At 46.8% G+C, this 19,996-nt stretch overlaps 1 protein-coding gene across 1 annotated transcript in view; it reads right to left on the reverse strand.

Annotated features, from left to right (window-relative positions):
- Nucleotides 1-583: 583 nt before the first annotated feature.
- The window catches only part of ACOXL (acyl-CoA oxidase like), a 356,241-nt gene continuing 336,828 nt past the window's right edge, over nucleotides 584-19,996 (reverse strand). Inside the window, exon 19 of the mRNA XM_052647950.1 lies at nucleotides 584-784. Coding sequence (XP_052503910.1) covers nucleotides 584-784 — 201 coding nt within the window. The remainder of the gene's footprint in view (nucleotides 785-19,996) is intronic.

Here is a 19,996-nt window from a genome sequence, read left to right on the forward strand (position 1 = left end):
GGTCGGTCCGGAAGCTGCCAGCCTGGAGGGACACGCCCGGGTTCATGCTTTGCCCAGAGCAAGACTCCAGGTTCACACTCCCCTCTCCCGGCTCGTGTGTTTCCTCGCAGGGCGCACCCCGCCCCCCCGGGGTGGGGGCTGGGAAAGCGTCACTTGCTGAATTGAACCTTTGCCTACGGGCGTTTCATTTTTAGACGTTTATTTTTACTCCAGCACCACAGTCTTCCCAAATCACTGGGAACCTGAATCACCACTAGCAGCGGGAGACCTTGGATGGCAACCGGCTCTGCAGCGCGCCCAAAGGAAAGCCCACTCGGTGTAGTGCCCTAGGCGGCAGAGGGCATGGCCCGGCGAGTCGGGGTTACTTGGGGAGGATAAAAGGCCGCGTTCCAGATCGGTAATGCGGCTGCCGCCTCCCAACAGCCTAGTGGCCTGGCCAGCCTCAGCGGAACCCCATTCCATGACCGAAATCCCTGAGGGCCGCAGCGCAGCGCGTGCCAGCCGGCCTCGGGCCCCAGCTCCAGGCGTCTGAGAAGCATTCTGGCAGCTGCGGGCGGGCCACCACCCTGGCCGCCCCACCCGCTTACAGCTTGGCTCCCAGCTTGGGCCGCGGAGACTGCGCTCTTTCCCCGGCCAGGGAATGCTGTGGTGCTGGGTACAAAACCCAGGCGGCCTTCGGGTTGGCGATTCCAGCGATCGGTGCGTGGAGGGAGGCGTGTGAGATGTTAAAGGCAGAGATCACCCTTAGGGCATCATCCTTCACTGAGTTGCACAAGTGGAGCAACTGCAAAAGACAACAGAGGGGAACGGGTCAGATGTTGGCTCACTCCGCCGGCCGCTTTACGCCCACCGCAAGCGCCCGCGCACCCAGCCGTCGCTGACGCTAGTTTCCCTTCCGATTTCCTGGGACCCAGGAGGGTAGCGGCTGTTGGTCACCGTCACAAGCCTTCTTCATCTTAGAAATTCCTAGCTGTTGGCATTTAGTCTGGCGGAAGCAAGCTTATTCCTCGAAGGCGTGGGTGTGGGCTCCAAATTAGCTGGGGGCCGGAGACCAACACCTAGAGAATCCCCCTTTCCAGCCTCCATTCCCCTTCCCCCATCTCTCCTCCGGTTCTTTCCCTTTCCCTCCACTCTACCTCTGGAGTGACTGGGGTGCCACCCTCTGGCACACAGAGGCAACTGAAGAGCAAGAGCATCAGAAAAAGGTGAACCAGTGGAGACTTCCCGCTATTCCACAATGACCAGCACCTCCCACCCCTGGCTGGCAGAGACCACAGTTCCTGAAACATCTGCACAGCGGAGCTGGGGGACCAAGGCCAGGCATTGGTACCTTTGCGTACCTCCCACCCCCGCTGCTGTGCAGGAAATATAACACAAAGGAACCCCACTGACACCCTTGTGTCCTGACAAAAGTTGGAAGGCACAGATAAGCTTTTCCTGCAGAAGAGAAAGGGAAATACAGGCCAGGGATTTTGAAGGAGCTGCACTGAGTGTATTTTTATTTCATTTCCCATGGTTTAGGTGCCAGGAATAAAAAGAAAAAAAGCTCTTAAACATAATAGATTGTTTTCCTAAACCTTGACAAGGGCAGGGCAGAAGAACTACTTTCCTTTCCCACTTACTAGCTACACAATTTACTCCTCCATTTTTCAAGTTTTCATCCAGCCATAAATTTCTTTCGCTCACTAAATTACAGGTAGCCCCCAGGTTTTTATGGTTTATTTTTATGGTTTTTAAAATATCACTTATACCAACCCCACCTTTGCGCTCATGGTGGCGGTCATCGCTGAGTTACGCTAACGCTGTGAATATGACAGTTCTTTGCAATAGTTCAAAATGCCACTTCAGGTGTTCAGAGACAATGAGAGTGGGCTCCCCAAGGGGGGATGGGGAGTAGGTGGGGAAAGAATATGAGTTTTAATAGTCTAACAATCCATCTTCCCTTAAAACTTGCTTTATTACATCAGTATTTTCTAATGAAAACCTTCATTCTTTACACACTGTGGTTAAGCATCATCAAATCAGTACTGAAAAGACTTTGATCACATTCACAAGGTACACTATGATGAACTTTCACTGACCAAGATTTCAAAGTTTGTAATTAATACTCTTGACAAATCCCTGACTAATCTGTCAACTCTGTATCTGCCCACACAGTTCAAAACCATGAGATGGTGTGCAAGTCCCTAAAGCTTCCACACATTGTAGTATCATTACTGGAGACAAATTTTCCTTTCGGTTAGCATTATGAACCTCAACCAATTCTGTAGTATATTCTACAACAGGGAAAATTCAATTATTCAAATGAATATTGCTTGGAAGAGAATATGGGTTTGGTTTGTCTGATGCCGATCACAGAATAAGGATCCAGAGGTAGAAATTATAAGAGGCAGATTTCTTTTCTTTCTTTTTTGGATAGGTGTCGGTATGTGTACACTTAGTCATGTCCAATTCTTTGCGACCCCATGGACTGTAGCCCACCAGGCTTCTCTGTCCATGGGATTCTCCAAGCAAGAATACTGGAGGGGGTTGCCATTTCCTTCTCCAGGGGATCTTCCAGACCCAGGGATGAAACCTGTGTCTCCTGCATTACAGGCGGATTCTCCATATTAGCCCCACTAAGGAAGCCAAAAAGTGGATTTATTTAGAGAGAAATGCACTCCACCGAGTGTGGGCCATCTCAGGAGGCTAGAGGATGGGAAGTAAGGTGTGGTTAGTTTTTAGGGACTAGGTAATTTCATAGGCCAATGAGTGGAAGGGTTATTCCAACTATTACAGGGGAAGGGGGTAGGGATTTCTAGGAGTTGGTCCCCCACCCACTTTTTGGTCTTTGATGGTTGGCCTCAGGAGTGTCATGGTGCTGGTGGGTGTGTCATTTAGCTTGTTGATGTATTTCAAAGAACCTGTACTGACGCTTCCCTGATGGCTTAGTGGGTCCTCAATGCAGGAAACACTGGAGACAAAGGTGTGATCCCTGGGTTGGGAAGATCCCGGTGAGGAGGAAATGGCAACCCACTCCAGTATTCTTGCCTGGAGAATCCCATGGACAGAGGAGCCTGGCGAACTACAGTCCACTGAGTCACATAGAAGCAGATATGACTGAGCGCCTGAGCACGAACGCAAAATAGCCCTCCTTCTTTCTTTCTCCATTTGTCACAGACTGCAACACAAACCCCAAATGACAAGTGTTCAGATGGAAGGGTCAAGCAGCATTCCTGTTTGACTCTGATCCCAGGTAGCCTCCTACCTCTGGGAGGGATGATAATGATAATGCTCATTCTTCCACTTACCAAGTGTGCACTGTAGTCTCCAGCTGTGTTGAGGACATTCTGTGCTCTAGAGTAGGGGTGCACACTGCAGAGACAGGCTCCAACATCGCGGCGCTACAGTGTGGTTTTAGACACTTTTTACAAATACAGTTCTTCATATAACGTAAGCAGTAGCTAATATAGCATTGATTTTTCCTGGGCTTCCCTGCTGGCTCAGTGGTAAAGAATCAACCCAAAATGCAGGAGACATTGGTTCCATCCCTGGTTTGGGAAGATACCCTGGAGAAGGCTATGGCAACCCACTCCAGTATTCTTGTCTGGGAAATCCCATGAACAGAGGAGGCGGGCAGGCTATAGTCCATGGGTCACAAGAGTGTCAGACACAATTTAGCAACTAAACAACAGTAACAACAGCATTTTCATATTACTGCTGCTGCTGCTGCTAAGTCGCTTCAGTCGTGTCCGACTCTGTGTGACCCCATAGACGGCAGCCCACCAGGCTCCCCCGTCCCTGGGATTCTCCAGGTAAGAACACTGGAGTGGGTTATCATTTCCTTCTCCAATGCATGAAAGTGAAAAGTGAAAGTGAAGTCGCTCAGTTGTCTCCGACTCTTAGCGACCCCATGGACTGAAGCCCACCAGGCTCCTCCGTCCATGGGATTTTCCAGGCAAGAGTACTGGAGTGGGGTGCCATCGCCTTCTCCGATACTTCTATACTATAAGTGTAAAATGATACATATTGTAACCTCTTTTCCCCCACTCTGTCCTGCCAGTGAGCCAATGGTGCTGGACAGAATACCTCGAGTCATTCATCTCTTTGTAAGGAGTGTTGACCAGGTTTTGGAAAAACATCAGTGGAGAAGTGCCCTTAAATATAAGAGAATACGGACAAGTTATAAATTCTTGCAGAAATTTTTTAAAAGGACAGGCCAAAAGCAGGGGAAGTATTGGTCTAAAAATAAGAACATAAAATCTGGGACTTCCTTGGTGGTCCAGTGGCCAACTAGATCCCATAGGCTGTAACTAAGAGTTCTACTGCAACAAAATGTAAAAAAAAAAAAAGAAAGAAAAAAAGAACGGAAGATGCATTGAAGTATCGGGTGAGGAGGATTGGAAATATCTACTTTAAAGAAAGAGGAAGCACTCCATAATGGAGGGACAGTATGTGGATATGTGAATATGTGTATTGGAGGTGGGGTTTATAACGTTGATTTTTGCTTTCCACCCCTACCTGGTTACAGTGGATTAGTTTTTTCTCTCTCTCTGACTCAACTTGCATTTTTTTTTTTATTCCAGCTGGGAGAGCAGGATGGCCTAGGATGGGCAGTGACTAAGCTTTATAGTCTTCTAAACAAACTGTATTTTTTATGGTGTTGGTGTTAATTATAGAACAGATGCCCGAGTTTCAAAGTACCCAGTGCACTTACAGTAGCACCCAGCTATTCCTGAGACTCTCTGCAGGTTTGCCTGCCTCTTCCCATATCCCTGTCTCTGTTCCCAGCACCAGATGACCTCAAACTGTTCTCTGTTTGTGTAAAGTCCCTTATCCCAACTTGAAATGTCCATTAATTAGCGAGTTTCTTGCTTGGGCTCCATGATAGAGCCTTTTCCTCCTTGAAAATAGAGCCCTTAAATCTGGGCTGCCTTGTGACTTGCTTTGACCAATAGAATGTGGAGAAAGTGACGCTGTGTGTTTCAGAGCCTGGGTTTCAAGAAGGCTTCCAACTTCTACTCTCCCTCCCTTGGGACCCTGAGACCCCTTGCTGTGCAGAGGCCCAGCCCAGCTTGTCAGAGGATGAGTAGTCACGTGGGGGAAGAGCCAGACCCACAGCTAGACATGTGAGTGAGGCCATCTCAGACCCCTCAGTCCTATTAAACTTGGATTGCAGTTATCATACCAAAGGCTAGCTCAAGAATTATGCTAGAACCCAGGTTGCCTACCCAGAGAATTGCAAAGAATAAACAACTTTTATTTCATGACACTAAGTTTTAGAGATGTATATTATACAGCAATAGGCAACTGAAACAAAAAATTTAATTCAACTTTCCATCCACTGGGGTTATCTTCAGCTTCACTTCTACCTTCTTGCTTTACTTATCTGAGGACAATTTTATAATTATACAAAGTAGTTGACAGGTGTAGAACTAAAGAGCCTCCTGATGAAGGTGAGAGAGGATATTGAAAAAAAGCTGGCTTAAAACAACATTCAAAAAATTAAGATCATGGCATCCAGCCCCATCACTTCATGGCAAATAGAAGGGGAAAAAGGGGAAACAGTGACAGATTTTATTTTCTTGGGCTCCAGAATCAATGTGGACAGTGACTGTAGCCATGAAATTAAAAGATGCTTTCTCCTTGCAAAGAAAGCTATGACAAACCTAGACATTGTATTAAAAGCAGAGACATCACTTTATCGACAAAGGTCCACATAGTCAAAGCTATGGATTTTCCAGTAGTCGTGTACAGATGTAAGAGTTGGACCATAAAGAAGGTGCTTTTGAACTGTGGTGTTGGAGAAGACTCTTGAGAGTCCCTTGGACAGCAAGGAGAACAAACCAGTCCATTCTGAGGGAGATCAACCCGGGGATTTCTTTGGAAGGAATGATGCTAAAGATGAAACTCCAATCCTTTGGCCACCTCATGCGAAGAGTTGACTCGTTGGAGAAGACTTTGATGCTGGGAGGGATTGGGGGCAGGAGGAGAAGGGGACGACCGAGGATGAGATGCCTGGATGTGTGTGTGTGAAACAATATCAGGATGTGTTGTTTCATTTCAGAGCAGGAACAACCTGCTCCAGATGGTTGTTGAAAATGTTAAACGAAACAGGGTATCAGCATATATCCCTCAGACACACTTCAAACATTTCTGATCAAAGGAAGGGTCAATTCATTTTTGTTGTCTGTCTTCATCACCCATGGAAAGTCATCCAGGCTTTCTCTGCTCTATTGACTTTTATCCTGAAATCTGGCGTGAGAACTGCCTCCACTCTCCTCTGTAGTCCCTTCAATTCAGACTTTCATTATGTTCTCTAGATATTTGCGGGGCTACCATAGTGGCTCAGATGGTAAAGAATCTGCCTGCAATGCAGGAGACCCAGGTTAGATCCCTGAGTTGGGAAGATCCCATGGAGAAAGGAATGGCAACCCACTCCAGTATTCTTGACTGGAGAATCCCATGGACAGAGGAGCCTGGCGAGCTATAGTCCACGGGGTCACAAAGAGTCAGACATGACCGAGCAAGTGACACACATAGATTCTCACTGCCCAAAGTTACCTTCCGTGAGTATCTTTCAAAATAATTTTATTTATTACTTCTGGCTGTGCTGGGTCTTCGTTGCTGCATGGGCTTTTCTCTAGTTGTGGCAAGCGAGGACTCTTCTCTAGTTGCAGTGCGCGGGCTTCTCATTGCGGTGGCTTCTCTTGTTGTGGAACATGGGCTCTAGAGCGTGTGGGCTCAGTAGTTGTGGTACACGGGCTCAGTAGTTGCAGCTCCCGGGCTCAGTAGTTGCGGTACACAGACTCAGTAGTTGCAGTTCCCGGGCTCAGTAGTTGCAGTACACGGGCTCAGTAGTTGCGGTACGCGGGCTCAGTAGTTGCGGTATGCGGGCTCAGTAGTTGCGGTACGTGGCTCGGTAGTTGCGGTACATGGGCTCAGTAGTTGCGGTACACGGGCTCAGTAGTTGCGGTACACGGGCTCAGTAGTTGCGGTACACGGGCTCAGTAGTTACAGGTCCCCGGGCTCAGTAGTTGCGGTATGCGGGCTCAGTAGTTGTGATTCGCGGGCTCAGTAGTTGCGGTTCACGGGCTCAGTAGTTGCAGGTCCCCGGGCTCAGTAGTTGCTGTACGTGGGCTCAGTAGTTGTGGTACACGGGCTCAGTAGTTGCGGTTCACGGGCTCAGTAGTTGCAGTACGCGGGCTCAGTAGTTGCAGGTCCCCGGGCTCAGTAGTTGTGGTACGCAGGCTCAGTAGTTGCAGTATGTGGGCTCAGTAGTTGCAGTACGTGGGCTCAGTAGTTGCAGCTCCCAGGCTCCAGAGCATTGGCTCAGTAGTTGCAGCACAGGGCTTAGGTGCTCTGAGTCATGTGGGATATTTTGGACTGGGGATTGAACCCATGTCTCCTGCATTGACAGGCTGATTCTTTACCACTGAGCCACCAGGGAAGTCCCGAGTACTCTTTTTTTTTCCCCCCTGGTCATTCTTCTTCCCCAAAGTCTGGAATCACCCACCTGCTTCTCAGGTTAAGGGAAAATGACCGATTGTGAACTTGAATCCTTTAGCAGTGCTCAGTATATTGAGTCCCCAAAACTATGCTAGTTTCATCACGCACTATCCATGCACAGTCTGCATTTCCTACTTGCACCAAGGAAGCTTACCCTGCCTTCCACCAGCTGCTCTCCACTCTCGGGAACTGGGCCACCTTCCCATTCTCCCTCGCCTGACACACCGCAGCTTGACCGGTCTCTTCCAGGTCTTATGCACTTAGTTACAGTGTTGTTGCTTCTGTAAAGCCATCCTCAAATACTTGCTATGTTAGTCGAGACAACCTGGACAGGTCATTTCATGTTGCCAAACCCTCAGTTTCTGCATCTGTAGAAAGGGAATATTATCTGTCTCGGGGTTTTGTAAGGATTGATTAATAAACATGTATATATCATAATAAAGCATTTAGCATGACTGGCTTTGTCACATAGAAGATACTAGCTAGTTAATGATCCCCTCCATTTGCTTTTCTGTACCGTTCAATTTTCCTGAACACCTAGTTCTGAGCTGTATATCGATGTATGACTATTATATATATATGACTGTTGTATGTATATATATTCAGTTCACAATTTTCATTTGCTCTTCTTTACAAGTTTGATTTCTTTGCTGCATTTTATGATGGCTGCTTTAAAATCATCAAATAATTCTAACATCTCTGTCATCTCAGTGTTGGTATCTATCAACTATCCTCAAGGTCTTCCTTATTCTTGGTTTGATGACTGATTGTCAACTGAGACTTGGACGTTCTGGGGCATGACGTTGGGAGATTCTGGTTCTTATTTCAATCTCTGGCTGGAACTGGTCTCCTCTGATGGCGGTTTGGCAGTGTCAGGCAGCAAAAGGTTGTTATCTTTCTATCAAACTCTTCTTCCAGAACTCACTCTTGGGTCGGTAACAAGACGTCAGGGCACAGGAGAAGTGCACAGCTGCTCTTGGCAGGCGATACGGCGTCGTTCAGGCTTCTGCTCTACTTGTCGAGGACGAGCAATGGCCAGGTGGCTGCCCGCTGTGCTCTGAGACCCCCTCTGATTTGGGCTACCTGGAAGACTGCGGCCACGACCAGGGGGAGTTCCGCCCATCACCTTCGGAATGCCCCCTCCCCACGCCAAAGCTGACCTCAAGGAAAGGACAACCTGCTTTACAGAAGGATAGCAAGCCCACTGGATGCATATCCATCTTATTTTTAAACTGTATTTTATTTTTCAGTTTATTTGTATTTATTTGGTAAAAACAGGGCTTCCCAGGTGGTGCTAGTTGTAAGTCTTTGTGGGCATCTGACCCCCTGTTGCCTAGGAAATCAGGAGTGATGGGGTGGCAGAGAATTCTCTTATCAAAGTACACCAGGCAGCCAAAGTATAAAACAAGACTCCACCACTCTCTCAACCTGTGACCATGAGCAAATAACCTTTCCTGACCTGTTACTTCACGTGTGAGGTGACATCATGTGTGTGTCCTAAAGCTGATTTGCAAGAGTGTCCTTCTTGGTACCAGTCACTATAGCTGGTAAAAGCACAGAAATGGAAACTTCAAACCTTACCAAACCAAACCACAAATATACTTGTTATAATGCAGCAATTACACATACTTTTCAAAAGGAACGTCTAAGTAGCCAGCCTTTATCTTCCAAGGCGTTGTTAGATATTGATGGGCTATTTGTGTAATTTTATGCCCCCATTTTTTCCAATTGACTTGATTGTAGATTAACTAGAAAATGAATCAGACACTTTTAAAGAAGGGGAACCTTAAAACAATCAACAAATATTTTTAATCTAAAAGATAGGATAAGGAATGAGTCTGAAGCAACTGGTGAGATGAGGTCTCCCTATGTGGCTGTCATTCATGGTCTTTGCTGCTGCTTTGACATATAACTGAGATTCTGCCAGGAGTCTCTGGGCATCTGTGTCTGCCTCTAGCCTCCTCTGCTATTCCATGCTTGCATTGTGCAATCCTAGTCCCCAGTGGACAAGTCACAGATCGGTACCCCCAGCCTTTGCCCAGGATTCACCTCTCCCACATAGTATCTGTGCTTCCCACACTCCATCCTAGATGGCTTAGCATGCAGAGATACAGAAGGAGTCACTTGGCTGCCTTGGTTTGGCAGCTTCCCTGCATCTCCAGCATCTTTATAACAACATTGTGCAGCAGCTCAGCTGTGTGACCTGGATGTTCTGTGCTCTGCTCCCTGGGACAGCCATTTCCTGAATACCCACCATGTGCCAGGAGACAGACAAGGTCTTTATATTAACGGTCTCCTTCAGTTCTCACAAAAACTCTATCAGGCACCAATCCATTTTACAAATGAGAAAACCAAGGCTTAGAGAGTCTAGGATTTGGCTCCAGATCATATACCTCATAACTGGACAACTAGGGTTTTCATCCAGAGCTTTCTGCTGCCACAGCTTCCGGTCTGCCTCCATCTCCTCCCACGTCTCCCGTGCCTCACTGTTTCCAGAGCCTGGAGGGCAGAGGTGTTGCTCTGAGGAAATGCCTGCACCGCGGCAGCGAGCACAAGACCCATGCTGCTTCTCTCTAAGTCAGAGCCCATGTTCCATATGTGTCCAGCGTGGAGAGCACGGATCTGACCAGCCACACTGGCTCCGATTCCCCGTGAGGACCAGGGCAGTAATGGTGGCCCTGGGGGCTCTGGGGTTTTGCCACTGAAGACAGTGAGTTCAGAGCCAGCCACCATCACGCGAAAGGGCCAGGCTGATGATCTGGGGCTCTTCCCAAGAAGGACAACGCTTCAGCTGTCCAGAAAACAAGCCGGTGAGACTCAGATACAAGGGTCTTCAAGAAACAACAGATTCTAATGGGACTCCCCTGGTTGTCCAGTGGCTAAAACGCCACGCTCCCAATGCAGGGGGCCTGGGTTCAATCCCTGGTCAGGGAACTACACGGCACACACCACAACTAAGAGTTCACATGCTGCAGCTGAAGACCCTCCACATCGCAGCGAAGACTGAGGGTTCCGAGTATGGAGACCAGGACCCGGCACAACCAGATAAAACTAACAAACAAAGAAATACACATACATACAAAGGAAAAACAGACTCTCCGAGGGAGGGCCACATGCTCTGTGGATTCTCTTCTCGCACAGGCCTTCCTGCTTCTCTGGCCCACACCTTAAGCCACCAAACACAGTTCAATCCCTTCAAAGAACAACAGTGCTCAGACGCTCAGTCGTGTCTGACTCTTTGCGACCCCATGGACTGTAGTCCGCCAGGCTCCTCCGTCCATGGGGTTCTGCAGGCAAGAATACTGGAGTGGGTTGCCATTTCCTTCTCCAGGGGACCTTCCCGACCCAAGGACTGAACATCTGGCATCGTCTGCATTGGCTGGGGGATTCTTTCCCACTGGCACCACCTGGGAGGCCCCAAGAGCGCATGCCATGAAGCAACTGAGCCTCTGCACCGCAGCTAATGAGCCTGTGCTTTAGAGCCACGGCCCAGGAGCTGCAGCTGCTGAGCCCTGGTGCCACAACTAATGCAGCTGGAGCGCCCGAGAGCCTGTGCTCTGTGATAAGAGAAGCCGCTGCAACGCAAAGCCCGCACGCTGCAATGAAGAGCAGTCCCGGCTCACTGCAACAACAGAAAGCCCACGCGGCCATGAAGACCCAGCCCAGCCAAAAATAAATTAAAAGAGAAGAGTTCACTCCCTCTATAGGCAAACATTCTCTAAGGAGTCAGAGTGGTAGGCCTGTAACAGCTAATTTGCCACGTGAGCCCCAAATGCCAGGTTGGTGATCAACCTAAAGAGAGGCGTACCTGAAGCCTTTGCATGGAGCGTAATTGCGCTGTGTGCTGTGCTTCTAGCTCTGTCAATTGACCTAGGAAAGGGGAGCGCTGCTCCTGTTTCTAATGACCACTGGCCAGGTCCTCTAGGCAGGACCAGACCTTAGCTTTTCAGTCCCCAGAACATACATTCTCATGGTTGCTGTAGCCAAATTTCATTAGCATGGAACGAAATTCTGTGGTTCCATTAAATAATCATGACTTCAGCTTAATATTTTCTCTAAATCAATGTAAAGTATATTTATGCTGATTACTTCTTCATCTGATAAAAACATTCAGCATTGTCTGAAATGTTAGAATCTTAAATCGCCTTCCTTACCAAACAACAACAAAAGTGCCTTTGTTTAGCCCAACTAGAGAGTTTATTTAGATGAGAGACAAATTTACCTTCATAGTGTTCTTCCTATTGCGATGTTTCTCGACCAAAGAGTACACAATTCCATTATTTTCTAAGTGCTATTGACAAAGCCCATTCCAGAGAAGGAGTGGGACTCTGCTGATGTGATGACCTCCTTACCTCTACAATGTTAACATCAAGTGAGTTTGGCAGAGTATTTATAAATATGATTATTACTGTGTGTTCTTAGAAATAAAAAGCAATTTCTTTATAACTCTGGTATTTTCTAAAACCAGGTCTGCTTAATCATCATTACCTAAATCAAGAACGCTGAGACAGAAGTATCAACTTTAACCACTTAATAAGAACTTCTGACATTTATTCATACTGCTACTGATTCATAAGAGGAAAAGTTTAAAAAGAAGACAAGTGCATATAGCCTTCCCTTTAGAATACAGGAAACCATATAAAAGTATTGGCAATGGAATTAAAGTAACCACAAGGCCGCCCTTGGTAGCACTGTCTACAAAGACATTTACATGAAACGAGAAAGAATATTAAATTAGGTGGTTAAAATAAAACTTCACTATTAGCTTCACACGTTTTCATACATGAGATTATGGCATTTAAATCAGCTTTAATTTGTAAGTACAGACACAAAGACGTGTGAACATACCCAAGAAGGAATAATTCTCATTCAGACTAATTTTGTTTTTTCAAGAAGCGGAAGCTCCACAAACTGCCGGAGCTAAATATACAGCAAGAGTCCAAAGTTATTATGCAGAAATTCTGTGTCCGTGAGTCCTGGAATTTTGGATTTCATCAGCCAAAGGATTTCAGAAGCAATTTGGGAGGACTTCTAGTTAAGATGTAAAAAGATTCAAGAGAACTTAGCTCTCATGGTAACAACCATAAGTTGAACCCAACATTTAATCAAAGATTTCTGAGACGCTGTTCAACATCCTTCCAACTCAGCTGCTGCTAAGATCAAAAGATAGTATGGGAACGTGGTGGGGGTTGGGCTAGGCACAGTGACCTCAATCTAATTAAAGCAGCTTCTGCTCTACTTGACTCTAGGTGGAATCCTAGGGATCAGTCTCCCACCCTAACCACTGCTGCTGCTGCTGCTAAGTCGCTTCAGTCGTGTCCGACTCTGTGCGACCCCACAGACGGCAGCCCACCAGGCTCCCCCCGTCCCTGGGATTCTCCAGGCAAGAACACTGGAGTGGGTTGCCATTTTCTTCTCCAATGCATGAAAGTGAAGAGTGAAAGTGAAGTCGCTCAGTCATGTCTGACTCTTAGCGACCCCGTGATGGCAACCCACTCCAGTGTTCTTGCCTGGAGAGTCTCAGGGACGGGGGAGCCTGGTGGGCTGCTGTCTATGGGGTCGCACAGAGTCGGACACGACTGAAGCGACTTAGCGGCAGCAGGACTGCAGCCCACCAGGCTCCTCCGTCCATGGGATTTTCCAGGCAAGAGTACTGGAATGGGGTGCCATCGCCTTCTCCGCTAGGCAAAGGAAAAGGAAGTACACAAGAGAACATAAAATCTATTATACATCATGTCTGGAATATAATAAAAAGGTATAGGATCTGCAAAGAAGCTGGAAAATACAACCCTAAATAGAATTATCAGTACCATCTTTCTAGATTCCATATACATGCATTAATATACGATATTTGTTTTTCTCTTTCTGACTGATTTCACTCTGTAAAATAGGTTCCATCTCATTATAACTGACTCAAATGTGTTCTTTTTTTATGGCTGAGTAATATCTGCAGGGCAGCAATGGAGACACAGACATGGAGAGCAGACTGTGGACACAGTGGGGGAAGCAGAGGGGGGATGAATGGAGAGAGCAGCACGGAAGCATATACGTTATCACATGCAAAAGAGAAAACCAGTGGGAATTGGCTCTATGAGTAGGGAGCTCAAACCCAGCACTCTGTAACAACCTAGAGGGATGGGATGGAGCGGGAGGGATGCTCAAGAGGGAGGAGACATATATATACCTATGACTGATTCAGGCTGATGGATGGCAGATAGCGACACAATATTGTAAAGCAATTATCCTCCAACTAAAAATAAACAAATTAAGATATATATAAAATTTTATATATATATAAAACCCAAAATCCAGAGAAAGCACAATTGGTAAAAGCAGACCAGTTATTAGAATTAGCAAATTGTTTTATAAACAGTTATTATATGTACTTGGGCTTCCCAGGTGGCACCAGTAGTATAGAACCTACTTGCCAATGCAGGAAACATAAGAGGCGTGGGTTTGATCCCTGGGTCGGTAAGATCCCCTGGAGAATGAAATCACAACCCACTCCAGTATCCTTGCCTGGGAAATCCCTGGACAGAGGAGCCTGGTGGGCTACAGTCCATGGGGTCACAAAAGAGTCGGACATGACTGAGGAACTCAACAACAGCAACCAATTTACTGGATTTTCACAGACAAACACACTCCTGTAGCCATACCTAGATTAGGAAAGAGAAAACTCTACTCCAAGAGGCCTTGCCTAAAGTCATCCCAACTCGAGCTGCCTGGTGTTTCTCACGCTGTCTCAGCAGCAGCCGATGTGGTGAGCAGAATTAATACCTGGTGGTCTGAGGCATTAATCTGTGATGCGAATGACCAGCTGTCCAGGGAAGGAGGAGCCTGAGGGATTTTGGTGTTCTGTAGACCGACAGGTGCTGACAAGTGAGTCCTGTCCCTTCTCTGTCCCTCAAAACGGGGATATCCCTCCTAGCTGGCTTTGTGTGATTTACTGAGTACCAAGGACTTTGACTTATCCAGAGGAAGGAAGAAGTGGAACAAGACCCGGCAGTATCTAGTCTCTAAAATTAAAGGAAAAGGGCAATTTCCCATCAGACAAAGAAAAATTACACGTTATTTTGCTAGAAGTATTGATTTCTAGCTAGACTATTAATTTCCACCAAAGTGGATACACTGGGCATCATTTCTATTTCCAGGTCAGTAATTCATTTAAATTTTGTTATTATGAAATCATAATAAAACCCACCTTGTCCTTAACTGTGACTCGGGTCTGCCCCATCTGTTTGACTCAATTGAATTCTACCTTCTGGAAGGTCTTTTTAAAATATAACACAGCTACTCTTAGGAACAGATCTCACCAATAGGAAACTTTCACTGGGCATGCAGGAGTGCAGGGATGACCTCAAATACTCATGGAGAAGGACACTCCAATTAGCCAGTACTTCAGGCGTCTCTCCAAGGAGCCCAGGATAATGCAACTGCTAGGAAAACTCAGAGGCTGGAGCCCAGCAACACAAGTTACTCTCCCCTGTGGTTATAACAAGTCATCCTTCAGTGAGTGAAACAGAATGAGCATGGCTCTCCCCGATACACAAAGCAGTACTGTGAGGCATAGCGCGAGAGTCGACCAGATGGCTCCCATGCAGAACCCAGGTTGCAGAGGTGGTGACCTCAGGGTCTGTTTTACTGGCCAAACTGAAGAAATACATCCCACTTGTATTTTCTTAACCCCTGTTGAATGGCCTGCACTGATAGGTTCAACAGTGTATTTTATGCCACTGAAGAGGTAAAGGGAAGGGGGAAGGAAAAGAGAGTTTTCTCCTTGTCTTAGTGGACTCTGTTAAGACTGATATGTTTTTTATCTGTTTAGTTTGAGAGTTTTGGGCTCTGGAAATGGAGGCTAGACCAGGATACATCAATATTTTGGGTCTTGTCATCTCCTGGAGGTGAATCAGTGGTCTTACAGTGGTAAAAGGGAAGTTAAAGCCAGTTCTGGGGGGTATTTTCAAACCAAAGTGGATTTTAAAATTGATGCAATTGCATTCCCTGTAAAACCACTCCATTGTGATATCATTTCAGTGACACCCTGGCTCCTTGACCAAGGACCCACCATCAGGAACCACCATCAGGAACCACCATCAGGAACCATCCCTCCCCACTCTGATGGAACGGGTATTTGTGGCTTCTGTTCATACCAGCTTCTCCACTCAGCCTGGAGGACACAGCCAGGTGTTCTCAAAACCTCATCACTGACTTGCAGCCAAGTCAGATAGACCTTACTAGGTGGGTGGAATGGGGATGGGGGAACCAGAGATCTTTTCCCAAGTTCCTTACAAAAACAAAGAGAGAGAGAGAGAGAGAGAGAGAGAGAGAGAGAGAGAGAGAGAGAGAGAGAGAGAGAGAGAGAGGGAGAGTGTCTGTAGGTAGTAGGTGAAGCCAAGGGACAGAGAAAGTCTTCCTCCCTTTCCCAATCCAGTGAATGTTTGCAATACCCTTTGCCTAAAATCTCAGTTCATGTTGCATTTGGTTCCAATATCTGAACATTTGTTAAGCTGCCTTGATCCAGGTGTTTGGAGAAATGGAAATAGAAGGATAGGAAATCTGCATGGCCATTTAAACGAGAAACAGTTAATGCAGCACGGAAGACAGCCAACACTGTTGGTAGGGAGAGAAGCGCACCGTTTCTAAGCCCAGGGGTATGAGCACAGGGTACCTGCTCTTGAAGTAGGGAGAAGGGTCAATATCCCAATACTACCTTTCCATCTTGGAACTCTCCTCCAAGTTTTTCTTCCCGTTTTGTCTCTTTCACTCCAGGTCTTTATGGCACAGGGCAACGACTGCATTTATATTTTGCACATAGTTCGAAACAGTAAATAAGGAGCATCCACCCTCTAAATTCGAAGGAGCCAAGTGGCGTCCTAGTTTGGGGTTTGGTATCTGCCACTCTGCACATTCTTACTCCCAGCTCATTTCCTAAGAATAAATTGATGTGTTAGTGGCTTCAACTCAGGGCTACTTCATCAACTCAGAGCTACTTGAATCTGTCAGTCAACAGGCTTGCATGTTTTTCCTCCTTAACGATTCAGCTGGGAAGCCCAGTAAAGAACTGGCCTGCCAGTGCAGGAGCCTGGGGGTACGTGGGTTTGATTCCTGGGTTCCCAACCCACTGTAGTATTCTTGTCTGGGACAATGCCACGGACAGAGAAGCGTGGCAGGCTACAGCCCAGGGATCACAAAGAGTTGGACATGACTGAAGTGACTGAACATGTGTGCATGAAACTATCTGATGGACTAAACTGAGCCTAAGACCCAAATCTTAATGGTTGTTTTAGACTTGAGCAAGTATAGCAGAAGAGCCAAGATCACTTGCCATCAACAGGCTCCCCCTGCCCCCCCTTGCTGTGGCTGAGTATCCCAGCAGTTCTCATTCCAGGAGGGAAAGAAAGATTCCTTTTTACTGGGGTAGACTAAGGCTGTTAAGTGCTGGGTCCACCTCTGTGTCACTTGCTGTTGAGGGTACAGAACATGACTTGGGCTGGTGCTGGTAATCTGGGTTTCACCCTAACACACCAAAATGCAAATGATCGGTCTGGAGGCATGAGAGAAGGACTCAGGTGGGAAGAGGGGCCAGTCATCCACTGCTCTAACAGGAACAGGGCACTTAGGAAGGAAATGGTTGCGCAGGACTCAAGCCGGCCATCAAGGCAACATCTGGGTGAAGGCGTAACAGCTGTGGGTACCGTTTGATCAAATGCTGTGGAGATGTCACGACTGCTTGGCTGCGGTCATGATCAGTATTTATTTTCTTTCTTCCTGAATGAGTTTTGGGTTTTTAGCTGGGTTTCCCTTACAGGCAGCCTCCTGTGCCCTCTGGGAGGTGGAGAGGAGTGCCCCTCCTCATTGCTGTGCTGAGTTACACAGCCCCCCCCTCACTTCCCTGAAGGTCCCTTAAAACCCCCTTTCTCACACGGTTCCATGATTTGGGCTCAGGGCAGGAAGCATAACCTGATTCAACATTTTTCTAAGTATTATTTTCACCATGTTGAATAGGGTCTTTTTTGATCTGCAGGCCACAGCTGGGTTGTGGTTCTCTCGACCCACATAGACTGAAACGCTTCCTCCCACGAGGATTTCCGAGTGAGAGCTGACCACACGTCCATGTACATGCTTCTCTGAACATCAGCAAGAGCCACTGTTCCCAAACCAGTGGGCTTGGACAGAGCAAGACTGCTGTGCCTGGGAGTTTAGGGAGCAAACACTCCAAAGAGAAACACGAGCCAGCTCGAAAACTTAGTTTCCTTTAAGGGCTGGTGTAAAATAAGGTGGAGGGCTCAAGGCCAAATATTCCTTTCCATTAAAATACATCATTTTACAGAGTGAAGGAAATCAGAAAGAGAAAAATAAATATTGCATATTAATGCATATATATGGAATCTAGAAAGATGGTACTGATGAACCTTTTTGCAGGGCAGCAATGCTCAGTGGTAAAGAAACTGCCTGCCAAGCAGGAGACCCAGGTTCGATCCCTGGGTCAGGAAGATCCCCTGAAGAAGTATCTGGAAACCCACTCCAGGATTCTTGCCTGGGAAATCCCATGGACAGAAGAACCTGGCCGGCTACAATCCACGGGGTTGGAAAGAGTCGGAATGACTCAGAGACTAAACAACAGCAATGGAGACGCAGACATAGAGAACAGACGTGCGGACACAGGGGGAAAGGAGAGGGTGGGACGAGCGGAGAGAGCAGGGTGGGACGAGCGGAGAGAGTAGGGTGAGAACATACACGCTACCGCGTGCGAAACAGACAGCCAGGGGAGTCTGTTCAAAGAGCGCAAACTGGGGCTCTGTGACAGCCTGGAGGGGTGGGATGGGGTGGGAGGTGGGAGGCAGGTTCAGGCGGGAGGGGACATATGTGTGCCTATGGCTGAGTCATGTTGCTGTATGGCAGAAACCAACACAATATTGTAAAACAATGATCTTTCCATTAAAAGTGCTTTTAAAATTAAAAAATTAATAATAATAAAAAGGAAGACACAGACACCTGTATTCGGGAAAACATACACACAAAACTTCGTCATTTTATAAGGCTGAAGTTTTCGTTTTGTTTCATCTGTTTTTAAGCAACATGAAGTTGGTTTTAGTGGAGATACACGATTGGTAACTTATTTTGAAAGATTTTCCCTCCTGAAAATGAGAGTAGCTGATAGTTCCTCCTTAATGCTGATAACTGTCTAAAGCAAAATTAGCACAAACATCAATGTTAATGAAAACTGAAATGGGATAAGGCCCGGACACTAAGTTTTCCAAGAACAAAGCACACAATTGTTCCAGACACATAAGTACTTAATGGCAAGTACAGAGCTCTTTTCTGGAGGGCCTTGTTATGATGGAGCCCTGAGGGCACCATCACTAGACGCCTCTGAGCCAAGGTCCCTCAATGAGGCACAAAGGTGGAGCCGCCCCATTCTACAGTTCAGGCCTGGGAATGGTAGAACAGCAGGAAACCCGAGTCTAGAAGCCTCACCTTCCCCTCTCACTACCCCAACCACAAATCAGCCTCAGCTTCCCCATCCCTACAGAGGATTAGCAGCTATTCACACGAAAGCATGTGACTAGGGGATTATACTGGCTCATGAAAGTGGACCATTTCACGCCAGTCAGAAGGGCTGCGATCCAAAAGTCTGCAAGCAATGAATGCTGGAGAGGGTGTGGAGAAAAGGGAACCCTCTTACACTGCTGGTGGGAATGCAAACTAGTACAGCCACTATGGAGAACAGTGTGGAGATTCCTTAAAAAACTGCAAATAGAACTGCCATATGACCCAGCAATCCCACGGCTGGGCATACACACCGAGGAAACCAGAATTGAAAGAGACACGTGTACCCCAATGTTCATCGCAGCACTGTTTATAATAGCCAGGACATGGAAACAACCTAGATGTCCATCAGCAGATGAATGGATAAGAAAGCTGTGGTACATATACACAACAGAGTATTACTCAGCCATTAAAAAGAATACATTTGAATCAGTTCTAATGAGGTGGATGAAACTGGAGCCGATTATACAGAGTGAAGTAAGCCAGAAAGAAAAACACCAATACAGTATACTAACACATATATATGGAATTTAGAAAGATGGCAATGATGACCCTGTATGCAAGACAGCAAAAGAGACACAGATGTATAGAACAGACTTTTAGACTCTGTGGGAGAGGGAGACGGTGGGATGATTTGGGAGAATGGCACTGAAACATGTATACTATCATGTAAGAAACGAATCGTCAGTCTATGTTTGATGCAGGATACAGGATGCTTGGGGCTGGTGCACGGGGATGACCCAGAGAGATGATATGGGGTGGGAGGTGGGAGGGGGCTTCAGGATTGGGAACTCATGTACACCCATGGCGGATTCATGTCAATGTATGGCAAAACCAATACAGTACTGTAAAGTAAAATAAAGTAAAAATAAAAATTAAAAAAAAAAAAAAGAAAGTGGACCAACTCTGCTAACACTGATGCTCCAGACAAAAGAGAGCAGGTACATATCACAGCCAG

This window comes from Budorcas taxicolor, chromosome 11 (assembly GCF_023091745.1).
Source record: "Budorcas taxicolor isolate Tak-1 chromosome 11, Takin1.1, whole genome shotgun sequence".
NCBI classification, from domain to species: Eukaryota; Metazoa; Chordata; class Mammalia; order Artiodactyla; family Bovidae; genus Budorcas; species Budorcas taxicolor.